The sequence below is a fragment of the Lissotriton vulgaris genome, chromosome 1_1 (assembly GCF_964263255.1).
Source record: "Lissotriton vulgaris chromosome 1_1, aLisVul1.2, whole genome shotgun sequence".
Taxonomy (NCBI): domain Eukaryota; kingdom Metazoa; phylum Chordata; class Amphibia; order Caudata; family Salamandridae; genus Lissotriton; species Lissotriton vulgaris.
In genome coordinates, this window is record NC_141685.1 from 1694836101 (window position 1) to 1694850307 (window position 14207).

General features: G+C 46.1%; 1 protein-coding gene across 1 annotated transcript in view; it reads right to left on the reverse strand.

The window, feature by feature from the left end:
* Positions 1-14207, reverse strand: part of ASB13 (ankyrin repeat and SOCS box containing 13) — a 187442-nt gene that overhangs the window by 22601 nt on the left and 150634 nt on the right. The window contains exon 5 of the mRNA XM_086918935.1: positions 310-501. Within this exon, the coding sequence (XP_086775061.1) occupies positions 310-501 (192 nt within the window). The remainder of the gene's footprint in view (positions 1-309; positions 502-14207) is intronic.

A 14207-nucleotide genomic window follows, 5' to 3' on the forward strand; every position in this document is an offset into this window, starting at 1 on the left:
AATGGCAAATATGCACGGAGAGTGGGCGGGGCTTCAAGTCCATACTCCAATACAGCATGGCTCGCAGAGCAGCACATGCGCTGCCCAGGCCCGACCTAAAAAGCTTCAGCTTAAGCAGATACATATGATCCAGCCATTTAATGGTAGTTGCTCTGCCACAGAAAAACTACACTGCATGATGGTTAGCCAGACTGCAAGTGATTTATCACTGCAGGGATTTTACTTTATATTCTGCCAGTCAGCACATTATGAAAACACATTTACCGACATAATTTGCTTTACCCAAAAGGTAGAGAGTTAAAGACTTACTCTCATAGTATTCAAAGCACTTGGCCAGTGGGCTGCTCGGCCAGGTATAGTCCGCTGGCTTCTTTCCACGGTTGTCTCTTGCATAAACATCCCCTCCAAATTCTACCAGCATCTCGATCAGGTCCCTACTTTTCACCTTGGCCGCATGGTGAAGAGCTGTTTCGTGTAGCTTTGCTGCGTTCACATTTGCCCCTACAAATGTCAGAGAAGGCATGGTTAGATTAATGAAACGAGGAAATGTGAAAACGTCTGTATCCAAAACAGAATCATGATTTCTTAATATGAAATAGAGGGTGGTAGCCAATCTATAAAACAATCTATGCGCCATAATAAGACATGAGCAAAATAATTTCTGAACAAGAAGCAAAACAATTCTGAGCATTTATTCATAAATACAAACTACAATGGAGATAAAGAATAGCTTTATCGAGCATGGATCCGCGATCTGAAATAAGAAAGACACTGTCCCAACAGTAAAACATTCTGCTACAGAAAAACATAAGGAGGAAGAAATATAGTGGTTAATGTTGGACAAAGATCAGGAAACCCAGAGGACGTGGTATTGCTGGTGACATGATTCTTAGAGAACAAAAATTGATTTTCTGCACTGTTGTTTGTTCCACAGCAAATAATAATATATTGTACTGAATTTTATTGCAGAATTTGTATAGCGCTTACTGTCTCAAAGTGCCTACACGGACAGAAAGCTATGCCATGTATGTGGAGTTGGAAAGTTGTTGTCGTCTTTGTTTAGTGATCCTATGTGGGAAGTGTTTCTATTTAGTGGGTGATGACCCCACAACTGTTGGAGCGATTTTATTAGAATGATATGTGTCTATTAACATGAATCAAATACAATTGAAAATAAACCACTGAGATGTTAACCAATGCATTTTTCTGGACTATGCTTAACTAAGCCTTGACTAGGCCTCGTCTCCAGCTAGAAAAAGATGGCTGCTGCTGACTCATAATAATAATTGTGTGTTTATTTTCTAATTCGGACACTACATAAAGCAAAATATGCACTATGATTCGTAATGATAATGATATGCTGGCCTCAAAGAACATCGGAGGAAGCTGTTGTTACATCCAAGGTTCTTCCTGCTTGACAATCCAGACTCTTTGGGGTTTTTATTAGGGATGCTGCCCGTTCCTCTAACGATTTGCTGCCAATTTGGGACTTTTTTTCTAATTTTGGTGATGACTGCATCTATTACTAATGTTGACAGCCTCTACGGCAATTGATTTTCTAAGTCCTATTATTGATTGTTGAATTGAGCTATGTTTTTTCCTTCAGTATTGTACTGTAATTTTCTTAATAAATCTTCATGTTTTTCCCAGAAATAGTAAATTGAAACTAATTTTTTATGTCAGTCCTTTCTTCTTATTTGACCGCATTTCTGCAATGCTGTATTGGATCTCGGAATTATGGGCATTTTACCTCATATATTCTTGAGACCAACACCATCCCTGACCCCGCAATCTATAAGCCACTATCATGTCGATTATCTGCTGGATAGCACCATCTCGCCCACAGTTTTTGGTAGCCCATATGGTGAAGATTAGAGCTAATAGATATTTCTCAAGATAATTTTGATCCCTGATCTACATTATATCTACTATCTACACTTCCAAAGTCCATAGTTTGAATCATTTGTGGTGCTCCAGTGATCTAGAGCTGTTCCTAAGTGAAGAACTGAGAGTATTAGTACAGTGGAATTAATTGTGAGCGATTGTGCCATTCTGAGTCCATTGTGGGATTTGTAGTTTTTGAGTGCAGATTTGTATAGAGTCGTGGGTGACACTATATGTAAGATTTTTGGTTATTCGCTTCTGATCGGTGGTTCATTAGGTGATTTAATTACTGTGATCTTGGTGTTTTTATTATGTCTGTGAGCTAACCAGTTGGTATTTGTCAGTGTGTTCATTCACATGAAAAGGGCTCGATTTTGCTTTTGTGTCGAATAAGCTGTTGGATTGTCTATACTTATTGTTGCTTAAGGGAATCAGATTTGTCGTAATCCAAGATTTCAAGATATATATATTGTTGAACTTTTCTGCAAGATAGTGTGTTTAGTAAGGTGCCATATACAAACTGAGATAGTGATTTTTATGAATTGATCAGAACTTTTATGTTGAATGTGTTCTGATCTACATTGGTGTTTGTTTACTCCTTGTTGCACAGGAGTAAACACGCTAATCAGAGGTGGATTACCACGGCACGAGAATCTGCTTTAATGTGAATTAGTGATTGAAAAGCCCCCAAAGTTACTTGTTCGGTTTCCATTGATTTTCAAGGTTTATTTCCTTAGTTTCTTTGTTTTCCTCTTTTATTAGGCTGAGCTGACAAGATTTAGTTTATTTGCATCTGATGTTGTGGTAGAAGGTACTGTGTTGAATTCTGTTCACGAAGTAGATGCGCTGCAACTGGCTGATTGCTGCAGATATTCACGTAGGGATTGGTGAGACGTCACCAAGAGTCACACTGTTGAATTCGGATGATCCCGGGTATGCCACGGCTGCTACCAGGGGGAAGACTACACCAGGGCTTTGTATGCCAAACCCGGTAGGTGCCCACTGACTGATCCTACAGCTCACACCGTCCAGACCTGGCATACTGTCAATAAACACCTGAAATGGGAGGGGAAACTCACACTGGCCACACCACTGTGGAATTCGGAGAGACTGCGGAGCCTTTGGAAATCCAAGGGATTTGATAGGTGGGACCTTATAGGGATCACACATATCAAGGACATTTGGGGGGGGCACAGTACTTCCATTCGCATCATTGAAAACACAATACAGCTTGATGGACACAGAATATTATCATTATCTTCAAATCCGCCACGCGTTGCTCACACATATCCCTAACACTGTGGCGCTCCCAGAGGCCTCTCCCCTGGAAGAGAGAGTGAAAGACGGACACGTCCCAGAAAATACAATTTCCCTCATTTACAGGAAATTAGTCAACAACATGGATGATCCACTGCAAACTCTGAAGGGAAAGTGGAACAGTGACGGCTTAGAGCTGGACGATGAGGACTGGCAAGAAGCGGTCTCTTCTCCAAGGGCTAGTAGCGATCCAAGCCAGGCTGAGATTAGTGCAGCTTAAAATAATGCATAGGGTCCATGTCACAGGACCCGGATTGGTTTGCATGGGACGGGCCGAAAGCAGAGAGTGTAGATGCGGGTGTGGAGAAGTCGGAGGATTTATGCACATCCTGTGGAACTGCCGGAGTATTGAGGAATATTGGAAAAACATTCACCACACAATGTGGGCAGTACTGGGAGTGGATATGCAGCCAGAGGCGCGAAGATGTTTATTAAACGTTTGGGAGTCTACAGATCTCAAAACATATACTAAGCAGTGGGCGACATTAGCGTTCATTGTGGCAAAAAGGAACATTGCACAGATGTGGGGGCTGGTCAGCCACCCCTACTAGGGAGATGGAGGGAAGATCTGGACTGGTGCATGTACAGGGAAAAATCAGTCAATGTAACTAGAGGATGCCCCAGGAAGTGGGGCAAGGTGTGGGGAGCCTGGAACCAGTACAGAGACGATATCTGTGCCCGCCCAATCAAACAGTTGAGGATGAGACTCTTGTTACCCCTTAAACAAAGTGATGTGATAACTGTAATATATTTTGAAATGTATAAGAAATTGCTGGGAAAGTTCTGAAGTCGCCTGCCAGTAACAAATGATGTGTTTTAGTCGAATTGTTTAATAAAAATAATTAATTTAAAAAACAAAAAAGAGTTGATCGGTCATTGGTTAGCTATAGATCATGCTGTGATTGGTTGACCTTTGTCATAGCTGCACTGTGATTGGTTAGTTGTCATGTGAATATTTTTACATTTTTGTGAATAATTTGGATGGGAAAGACAAGTGCTGGATTGAAAAAGTGTAAAGTTTCTAAAGTTATTCTTATTATGGACAGTGAAAAGAGAGGTTATAAAAACCAGATGAGGAATTCAAATGCAGATTTGTGGCCGTCTGTGATTTTTGGTGAGAGTGTGAAATTTTGAAGGAACTGGTGTGTAGGGAAATAGCATGACTTCACAGTTTGGGAATGTGATCCTGCAAGGCAGAGGTAGAGGGTTTATAAATAATCCTCGATTGGATATGTCAATATGCTTAAGAAAAGAACTGCTTGTCATTTGTATAGGATAATTGGGCATTGAAAATGAGATGCTAGACAGAATCCAGATACAATTCAAAATTATTTAGTTCCCCAGACACAGCAGAATGCCAATCACATGACACAGTTTGGTGTCTGACCCCAGCAGACTATGCAAAATGTACAGAATCAGAGGCAATTCCTTATGAATGTGCCTCTAACTTCAGTATTGCAGCAAAACATGAAAAATAAATTCTGCTGCAAAATGTAGGTTTTTAGCAGAGCCCATTGACCCCAACTTGTGATTTTCCCTAGTTTACACAGAATGAAACAAGTTTGCAATGATAGTGCCTGAGGGAGGAGGAGGATTGCATGCTTGTGCAGTCCTAGACCAGAGTGGCCCATATGTAGCTGATGAGGTGAAAGGACACTCTGTATCATTTTAGGTCGATAATGGTGCTATCCACTCCATGGTTTGTTACATGGAGATCCCAAAACTACCTCGCTCTGGAAAAGAAGTCCAAGTTGTAGGAATTAGTAGTAAGTAGATTACGAATCATGTTTGAGCAAATGTCCCAATTAAAATTAGGTCTATGGAAAATGGGCACCTGTTAATTTACATGGAAGGGACATACTCTGGAAGATGAATTGCGTGTTTTACTTTACGCTAGATGGTGTTGCAATTCTATGTCAGGACCGGAGGCTTCAGATTATGCTATATCTTCCTTCGCTTTATTAACATAAAGTCTCCACAGCAGTTTAGGAAAAGATATAAAAAGAACAAAAATGCTTTAAACATAAAGCATTGACGTAATGTTCGACAAATCAAACAACAACTCCCAAGAGTCTCTTTGCATAACAATAGTCCATAGTCCTTTCACACTGTCCATCATCACTATATAACCGGACTTCTCATCATCTTCCCCCTCTTTCTTCGCTGCTCCCGCAGCCAGATAAGTGCTTTCCTATATTTTTCCCTTTTTCATTGTGATTGATTGTCTTGTGTACGATCATTTGGGGGACTCATTGCATGGTTTATTCCCTTACAGAGTCCCCAGTTGCGGGAACGTTCTTCGTTCCTACGCGACTTTATTCCCACTTGTGTGCGGTGTGTACATAGACCGCAAGGGGGCGGCCTGTCGTCTCGCCGACCCTTCGGCGCGCCTCCGCAGTGCCAGGAGCCGCGCCGTGGAGTCTGCTTGCGCAGGGGCCAGCCCTCGCGTACCCCTCTGACACCTGGTGACCCGGGTCTGTACTTTACCCACTTTGACGCCCGCTGGGGTCTGTATGGCGGCTCTGACCGCGTGAATCACCTTCGGGTGGCCCTTGTGCACCTTTACCCGAGTGTGGCCTAGCGCGCTTGAGGGGTACGTGGACCCGGTCCCGGCGAGGAGGGTCTGCCACACATTCGAGAACCTTCTCGGTTGCCGCCCTCTTGGGTGCCCCGCATTTGCCCTTGATTCCGAGATGGAAGGGGAATACGAGGAAGAACCCTGCCCCTATCTGCAGGATGACGAGTTTTATCAGGCGGTGGACAATTCCATCTATCGCTGCGTGACGGAGGTGGTAGGGCCCATGGAAGACCGCCTTTCCGCCCGCATCGTGGAAGAGTGCGCGAAGCTGGCAGCGGCGCATGTGCCTCTGTCCCCCGAACTCCCGGGGACGTCCGGCGGGTTGCCGCCCGCCCCGAAGAGGCCTTGTAAGGAGGGGCCCTCATCGGAGGCTCAAGGCGTGGACAGGGGCGCTTTTGAGCGTCTTCGTGACGCCTTCCTGGCTAAAGCGACGGCGGTGCCCCCTGCACCCTTGGTGGACCCTAGTACTTCGGGCGACGTGACTACGGCGCCCGCCTCCCCGATCTACGACTCTCCGGACACGGATGACGACGGGGAGTCTACCCGCTCTTGGCTCCCGGCGCCTTCGGCCAAGGAGATGCCCCGGGATGAGTCGGGCATGCTGGACCCGGACGAGATCGTCCACCCCCGATCCGCGGCCTGGGCTCCGGGGGAGACGGTGGTGAAGTTTGTTGCGGGCAGGCTGCGCAAGCCCCTAGAAAAGGAGGCGAGGGGTTGCCTACGTGGGGAGTGCCCTCGGCCAACTCTGGAAGGGAAAGTGGCCATGACGCCGGAATTGGACCCCAAGATGGCCACCTTCTTGGCGAAGTTTATGAAGGACCCCAGGAAGGGGATTGACCGGTCCTGGCGGGCCTGCCAGGACAAATTGTTGGATGCGGTCGGGCCCGCCACGAAGATCCTCGACATGGCGGAGGAGGCTCGAGCGAATGGCACCGCCATATCACCGGAGGTGATCTCGAATTGGGCCCAGAGGGTGATCGTGTTCCTGGGCAACGCCAACTGTGCCCTGTCCACTGAGAGGCGGCGTTCGCTCCTGATCAAGCTGGATCCGAAGCTGGGGGACCTGGCCTCGTCGGAGGCGGGTGCTGTGGCCCAGGGTGGCCTCTTCGGCGAGCCCTTCATCCGCGAGCTGGGCAAGTTTGTGAATACGTTCACGTCGCTGGACAAGGCCCAGTCTAGCATCAAGAGGGTGTTCCACCAGCGTTTCTCTGGAGGGGGCGGTCGCGGTAGGGGCCGCGCGATCGGCCGTGGTCAGCAGACCAACAACAAGGGACAAGGCTCCGGAAGAGGTCAATACCAGACCTCGGCCAACTACACCAACTTCTACCCCACCAGGGGACAACGTTTCGGTGGCAGGGGGTTCAAGAAGAACTCCGGACAGGGAAATGCCCCCGGTAAGTGTACTTTGCTTGGATCAGGTTCCGATTGGGGGGCGGCTGGCAAGCTTTTACGGGGAGTGGGAATTGCTCACTGCGATGCTTGGGTTTTGCAAACTGTAAGAGGTTTCCATATCGAGTTTTACGACCAGCCAACTCAGGCGAGGCCCCCGCGCCCGATGGTTTTTTCAGAATCCGACGCGCGCTTGATAGACGGAGAGGTCTCGGACTTGCTGCGCAAGGGAGCCATCCGTCTAACAACGCGCCACCCACATGGGTTCCTCAGCAACGTCTTCTTAGTAGACAAGACGGATGGGGGCAAGAGACCTGTGATCAATCTCAAAGAGTTCAATGGGTGGTTGGTCTACCGTCACTTCAAGATGGAGGGGATCCACCTCCTTTGAGACGTGCTCCTCCCTCGGGATTGGATGGTGAGACTGGATCTCAAGGACGCCTACTTGGTCGTTTCCATCCACCCCCCTCATCGTCGCTTCCTACAATTCCTGTGGGACGGCAAGGTGCTCGAATTCACCGCCCTGCCGTTCGGCCTTTCTTCGGCCCCGTGGTGCTTCACAAAGGTCCTCCACCCGGTGGTGGAGTTTCTCAGAAGTCAGGGGGTCCGGATGCTAGTATACTTGGACGACGTCCTCCTCATGGGGCAGTGCCCGGAGGTGCTGGCAGGCCAGCTGCGTCAAGCTGTCGGCCTGCTTCAGAGACTAGGGTTCGTCATCAACGGCTCCAAGTCGGTTTTGGTTCCCACTCAGCAGATCACCTTTTTGGGCTTCGTGGTGGACTCGGTACAGGCGGTCTTGAGCCTGCCAGGTCGGAAGGTCGCGAAGATACGACACCTGCTTCGGCAGACGATCGCAAAGGATCGTACGTCACTGCGTCATGTCGCCAAGGTGGTGGGCCTTCTCTCGTCCTCCATCCAGGCGATTTTCCCGGGCACGCTGCACTACAGGGCTCTTCAGCGCTTGAAGGCGCAACATCTGCGCCGTGGGATGAGTTACGATCAGTGGGTTCCACTCACGGACGAGGTGAAGGAGGAGATGTCATGGTGGCTGTCTCACATGGAGGCATGGAATGGTCGAGCGATCTTCGGTTCGGCTCCGGACCTGATCATAGAGTCCGACGCCAGCAGGTCGGGCTGGGGCGCCCGGTGCGGGGATTTTTCCACCGGCGGCGCCTGGTCGTCAGAAGAACAACAATTGCATATCAACTGTTTGGAGCTCCTTGCGGGCTCCTTCGCAGTTCGCTGTTGGACCAAAGATTCGGTCAAGGTTTGTGTCCTGCTACGGATGGACAATATTTCGGCGGTTCGATATGTGAACCATCTAGGAGGTCCTCGTTCCCGCGCCTTGGCGGACTTGGCGAAGGACTTCTGGGATTATTGCCTGTCTCGTCACATTGCGGTGACGGCGGAGTATCTGCCAGGCCAGTGCAATCAGGTAGCGGATTGGCACTCCCGACATCTCAGGGACGCCAGCCAGTGGAAACTGGATCCGGAAGTCTTCCGGTGGCTACACTCCCTCTGGGGCCCCTTCTCAGTGGACCTCTTTGCGTCCCGTCTCGACCACCAGCTGCCGCGGTTTTACAGCTGGAGGCCGGACCCTCTAGCGGAGGCCACGGACGCGTTCTTGCAGGATTGGAGTCGGGAACAGCCGTTTGCGTTTCCCCCGTTCTCCATGATCATGCGAGCGGCGGCTCAAATACGCCGCCAGGGTGCGGAACTGGTGTTGGTTACACCGCTGTGGAGGTCTCAAGTATGGTTTCCGGTTCTTCTGGAACTTTCTTGGGATTTTCCAATCCTACTCCCCCTGTTTCCTCTGCTCCTGACGAACCCGGATCAGGAACCTCACCCTCTCGTCATGCAGAACTCTCTCCGCCTCGTGGCGTGGAGGCTCTCAGGAGACGCTGGGCGCTCCCGGGCCTTTCGGGGTCGGCTGAGCACTTGCTCTCCAAAGCATGGGCCGATAGTACGACGAAGCGTTACAGATCCGCTTGGCTTAAGTGGATGCGTTGGTGTTTACGAAGGGATCTGGATCCCGTGGTCGCAGGCCTCGTTCCCGTGCTGGATTTCCTAGCGCATTTGGCCGACAAGGGTCTAGCGTATAGGACGATCAATGCTATTCGATCGGCGATTTCTGCTGGCCATGATAACATCGATGGCCATCCGGTAGGGGAACATCCTTTTGTGTGCCGGCTTCTGCGAGCTGTTCGCCTCGCGCTGCCGCCAGAACCCAGGTACTCCGTCCTTTGGGACGTCAATTTGGTTCTGAATTTGTTCCTGTCGTGGCCGGCCAATTCCTATCTGTCTCTTAAAGAGCTGTCGGCGAAGTTAGCCATGTTGTTATGTTTGGTTTCTTGTAGACGCGCTGGATGTCTCTGCACGCATTTTTTCCCCGGATGGGGTTACTTTTACCGTGGGCCGACGTACTAAGACGTCATCGCGTTCCATTTCTTATCCAGCCTTTACTGACACTCCTAAGTTGTGTGTCGTGCAATGCCTCAAAGCATATGAGGACCTGACCTTGGATCTGCGCCCTCCGGGCGAGCGTCAGTTGTTGATTGCCCTGCGGAAGCCACACAAAGCTGTCTCCTCCCCCACTATTGCTCGGTGGGTGCGATGGGTCATGCAAGAAGCGGGCATCAATACTTCTCTCTTTGGAGCGCACTCCGCCAGGGGGGCCATGGCCTCTAAGGCATTCTCGGTGGGTGCTCGTCTGGAGGACCTAATGCGAGCAGCGGATTGGTCCTCGGATTCCACCTTCAAGAGGTTTTACTTTAAGCCGGTGGTGGATTTGGCTCAGTTGGTGGTACGTAAGCTTTAAACTAGCATAATCTGAAGCCTCCGGTCCTGACATAGAATCGAAATTTGCCTAGCTTACGTAACGGTAAGTTTCAATTCTATTAAGGACACGGAGGCGAGGATTATCCCACCCAGGTCACTGTGGTGTCTCTACCCACCCGTATGGCAGTAAGTAAAGCGTTTTCCTTTACATGGTCAATACTGTGTTAATCACTGACTGCTCCTCGCCTTGTTGTCGCATTCCTGGGCCACCTCGCTGATGCTGTTCCTTTTTTGACAGGCAACGACGGTGCTAAACAGGACCAATGAGGCTCAAGCGTGATCTGCGCGAAGAAAGAGGAGGAAGATGATGAGAAGTCCGGTTATATAGTGATGATGGACAGTGTGAAAGGACTATGGACTATTGTTATGCAAAGAGACTCTTGGGAGTTGTTGTTTGATTTGTCGAACATTACGTCAATGCTTTATGTTTAAAGCATTTTTGTTCTTTTTATATCTTTTCCTAAGCTGCTGTGGAGACTTTATGTTAATAAAGCGAAGGAAGATATAGCATAATCCTCGCCTCCGTGTCCTTAATAGAATTGAAACTTACCGTTACGTAAGCTAGGCAAATTTCGATTCAGACTCAAGATGAAGATGAGGATTCACTATTTAAAATAAATTGCAAGAGTTCAGTTCCCAGTTATTACAAAAGATAATTTACCTCTTGATTTAAGACACACTGTGAAAGAAAAGGTATGGGATTTTACAAGTGAAGAGACTGGGTTGATAAATGCAGAGCCAGTACAAATTACAGTTAAGCCAGATGCAGTTTACTGCGGGACTCGACAATATAAACTTTCATGAGAAGCGGAGAAAGGAATAAAGCCCATAATATAGCAAATGATTGAAAAGTGTATCCTGTGAAAGGTGCTTTGTAGTCCTTGTAAATATCCGGTGATTGGCAATAAAACACTGAGCGGAAAATGGAGGTTGGGAAAAAAATAAAATTGCAGTTCCATGTTTTCCAATGCTACTGAATCCTGCTGTGATTTTGTTTCAGATTCCCGCAGATGCAGTATGGAACACTGTCAGACTAGTACCATGCATTCTTCTCCATTCCTCTACAAGAATCAGCCACATAGACAAACTCAAATATGACAAAAATATAGAAAAAAGTTCAAAGCAGAAAACAATGCTAGTTCCATGAGTCAATAATAGGTACAGCTATTCTAATAATATTTAAAAACGAGACCAATATCTGTATGTTAAGAAATAATGAAACCATGTATTGTGTTATGCACAGATGAGGAATCTGCAACAGTTTCTTGAATAATGAATGAAAGCCGGCAATACCACTGCAAAAAAGACAATGCAGCACATGTGAACAAATTATAGCACCTGTATGTTGAATAAATGCGAAGATCAAGGAGAATTAGCTCATGAGCAACTAATGAATACCTTTATACAGAATGACATACATGCATAAAGAAAATGTCAAGAAACTCTTACGGTGCATGGTCAGATTATGGATACTGGTGTCTGCGTAATTAGCATCCACCTTAAAAAGTAAATTAATGTAGACACACATGATGGGTAGACACTGCAGGATGAATGTAAAGGAAATGTGGCACTTTGGGAGCTGGTAACCTCAACCTGGCTGAGCTAGATCCAATTTAAACTGCTGCACCAAACGTATTACACCCCTGAAAAACGATGGAACATACACAAATAACACATCCAGCCTGCTGCTGGTAACATGGTTTGGACAGGCCTGGTCATTCGTGCTTACTGGTAAGAGGTTAAGGACAGATAAACTGCCACGTGCCCTGTGAAACTCAACGTGGCGGGATGGGAGTGTTCATGTGCTAGATTAGACAATCCCTGGTGGGTTGGGATTCCTTCTGACCAAATGCGAACATCTGATACTGTTATTCCAACACAGCCACTCCTTTACAGAATGGCTGAGGCAATACAGACAAGTACAGTAATGAGTCAATGAGCAATAAGAGTTGTTTCGCAGGCTCTGTTAGTTGTGTGTTGTAGATTATTTATTTCTTATATTAGTTACAGCTGTACCTAACTGTATAAAGAATATAAGAAATAAAGAACTTACTTTCTGTAACTCCTCCTCCTCATCAACCTTATCCACCCCTACTCTTAGAAACTACTCCATCTCTCACATTCTCCTCCAGATCTAGCTGGTCCTTCTCCACAACATTACTTTGCACTTCCTGTACTATTGTAGATATGCTGTGCCTTGTTATCATTCATGACCACAAAGTCAGTGCACCAAATAAAGTTCTTCATCTTTCTATTAGCCTAAAACATAGTTAATACTGCTCACTAAATGACTGAACAATTCTTATGGGAATTCATGAGAATCTGAAGACAAAAGCTATAGTCATGTCTACATCAACAATCTTTTGCGAATGCATCATACCACTATCTTTGAGGTTGACACCTGTGCACAAGTAAATTGCTTATTTATTGACTGAATCCTCCCCACACCTCTTGGTCCAAACAAAATCCTCTCCACTTACCAGCAAACATCTAGTTATTCATTGCAGACTGGCGCGATTCTTAATAAACTTTGTATAGAATTCTACTATGCAAAGAAGAGTTATTAACACTTCCTTTTACTCTGGTCTGGGCATACCCTCAATAACCTTCCTCAAGTCCTTGTTAATTTTAGCCTTATATTTAGTCATCAAATGCTCCAAGTATTGAATACCCTCCCTATCAAATATACATTTCAACAACTTCAAAGTTAAACCATTCGCCCTTACAATTCTCAACATCTCTCTCACTTTTTCATCGAGAACCTCTTGGAATCCAACTACATCCAGATATCGTTGTTGGGATGGTAATGTTCCCTGCATGGTGTACAGTTCCCCTGCCCTAACTGCCCAACTGGAAGTATCTGATAATGTGTTTTGTGATTTTGGGCCTAGACTCACACTAATCTAGCGTGTGTGCGAGGGCCTAGGCCTCTCTCTTGACATGAGTGAGGTCTTCAGCTTGACCTTGAGGCGCGCACCAAGCACGCCCTAATTGAACAGGCAATGAGCTACATCCCTGTCATGGGTTTAGTACACTGAGCAGTAGTGGCAGTTTACTTTGTTTTGTGAATCCATAGTGGAGACCAGACCAACTTATCTGCATCACTGGAGTGGAGGTCTACTTTCCCACTGTGTAAAGTGCTGCTTCTAAGCGCTTATCCAGATCCTAGAGTTAACATCCCTACTGTAGGTTGTGCGCATTTATGTGTGTAAACTGCAGGACACATACATGGTTGCTGATACATTGAACATCGAACAGTTATTTATATGCATTGCGCTTGACATTCTATCTCATATACCATGCTGCGTCTGACGTATCATGGATATGTTCAATCGTCTTGAGCTTGTATAAATTAATCACGTTATGAATGAATATAGTTAGCGGACGGGTACCTCTCATTTATTTATGAGAACCCTTGATAGGGTCAGACTTACGTAGGCAGTTATGTTCTTGTTTTGATTTGCACTCTTCATAGGCATTGATTCTGTCCAGGTGTTCTAACAGTTATCTCATTTTCTGTTTTTTTAAATCTCTTGGGGAAATGTACTAGTCCTGCATTATCTCGGTGAGACTGAGATTCCATCTTTTTGTACTTTGTAGGACTGCTGAGGATATGAGACGCAGTTCATCTACATCCGGCCCATTTATGAAATACAATTGAAAGGAGTATTATGGGTTCATAAAATTACAATAATACACTTGATCTTAAGGTGGGTCCTTCGCATTAGCTATATACCATCAGTATTAGATGGTATGTGGAGGATATTTATGGACCTTATTACATTTCTTCTCCTTTGTTGTGATTTATTTCAGTTGAACATAAAGATCAATAGTTGCTCTTCTGGATTTGCGACATCGTTTACCCATTATTTTATTGGATATTTTTAGAGACTCCTACATTCCAAATATAGGTAAGGCATGGACATCTTAAGTTAGCATAATGATTTATGATATGTTAACACTGTGATTGTGTGTTTCTTATGAACTTTAACTTAAATGAAAAAATATAAATTTGAAAGCAATGCTAAAAATAAAAAATTAAACACTTCATATATTTTTTGAAGACAATAAAAAGCTTGTTGTGTATCTGTCACCTTCAACATAAATAATGTGATGTATACCTGCAATGAATAATTGTGGCTAAAGAGGGAACTTTCTTCTAGTTGTACCTTACCTCTTCCCCTCTGTTCCCTGGCCGTAC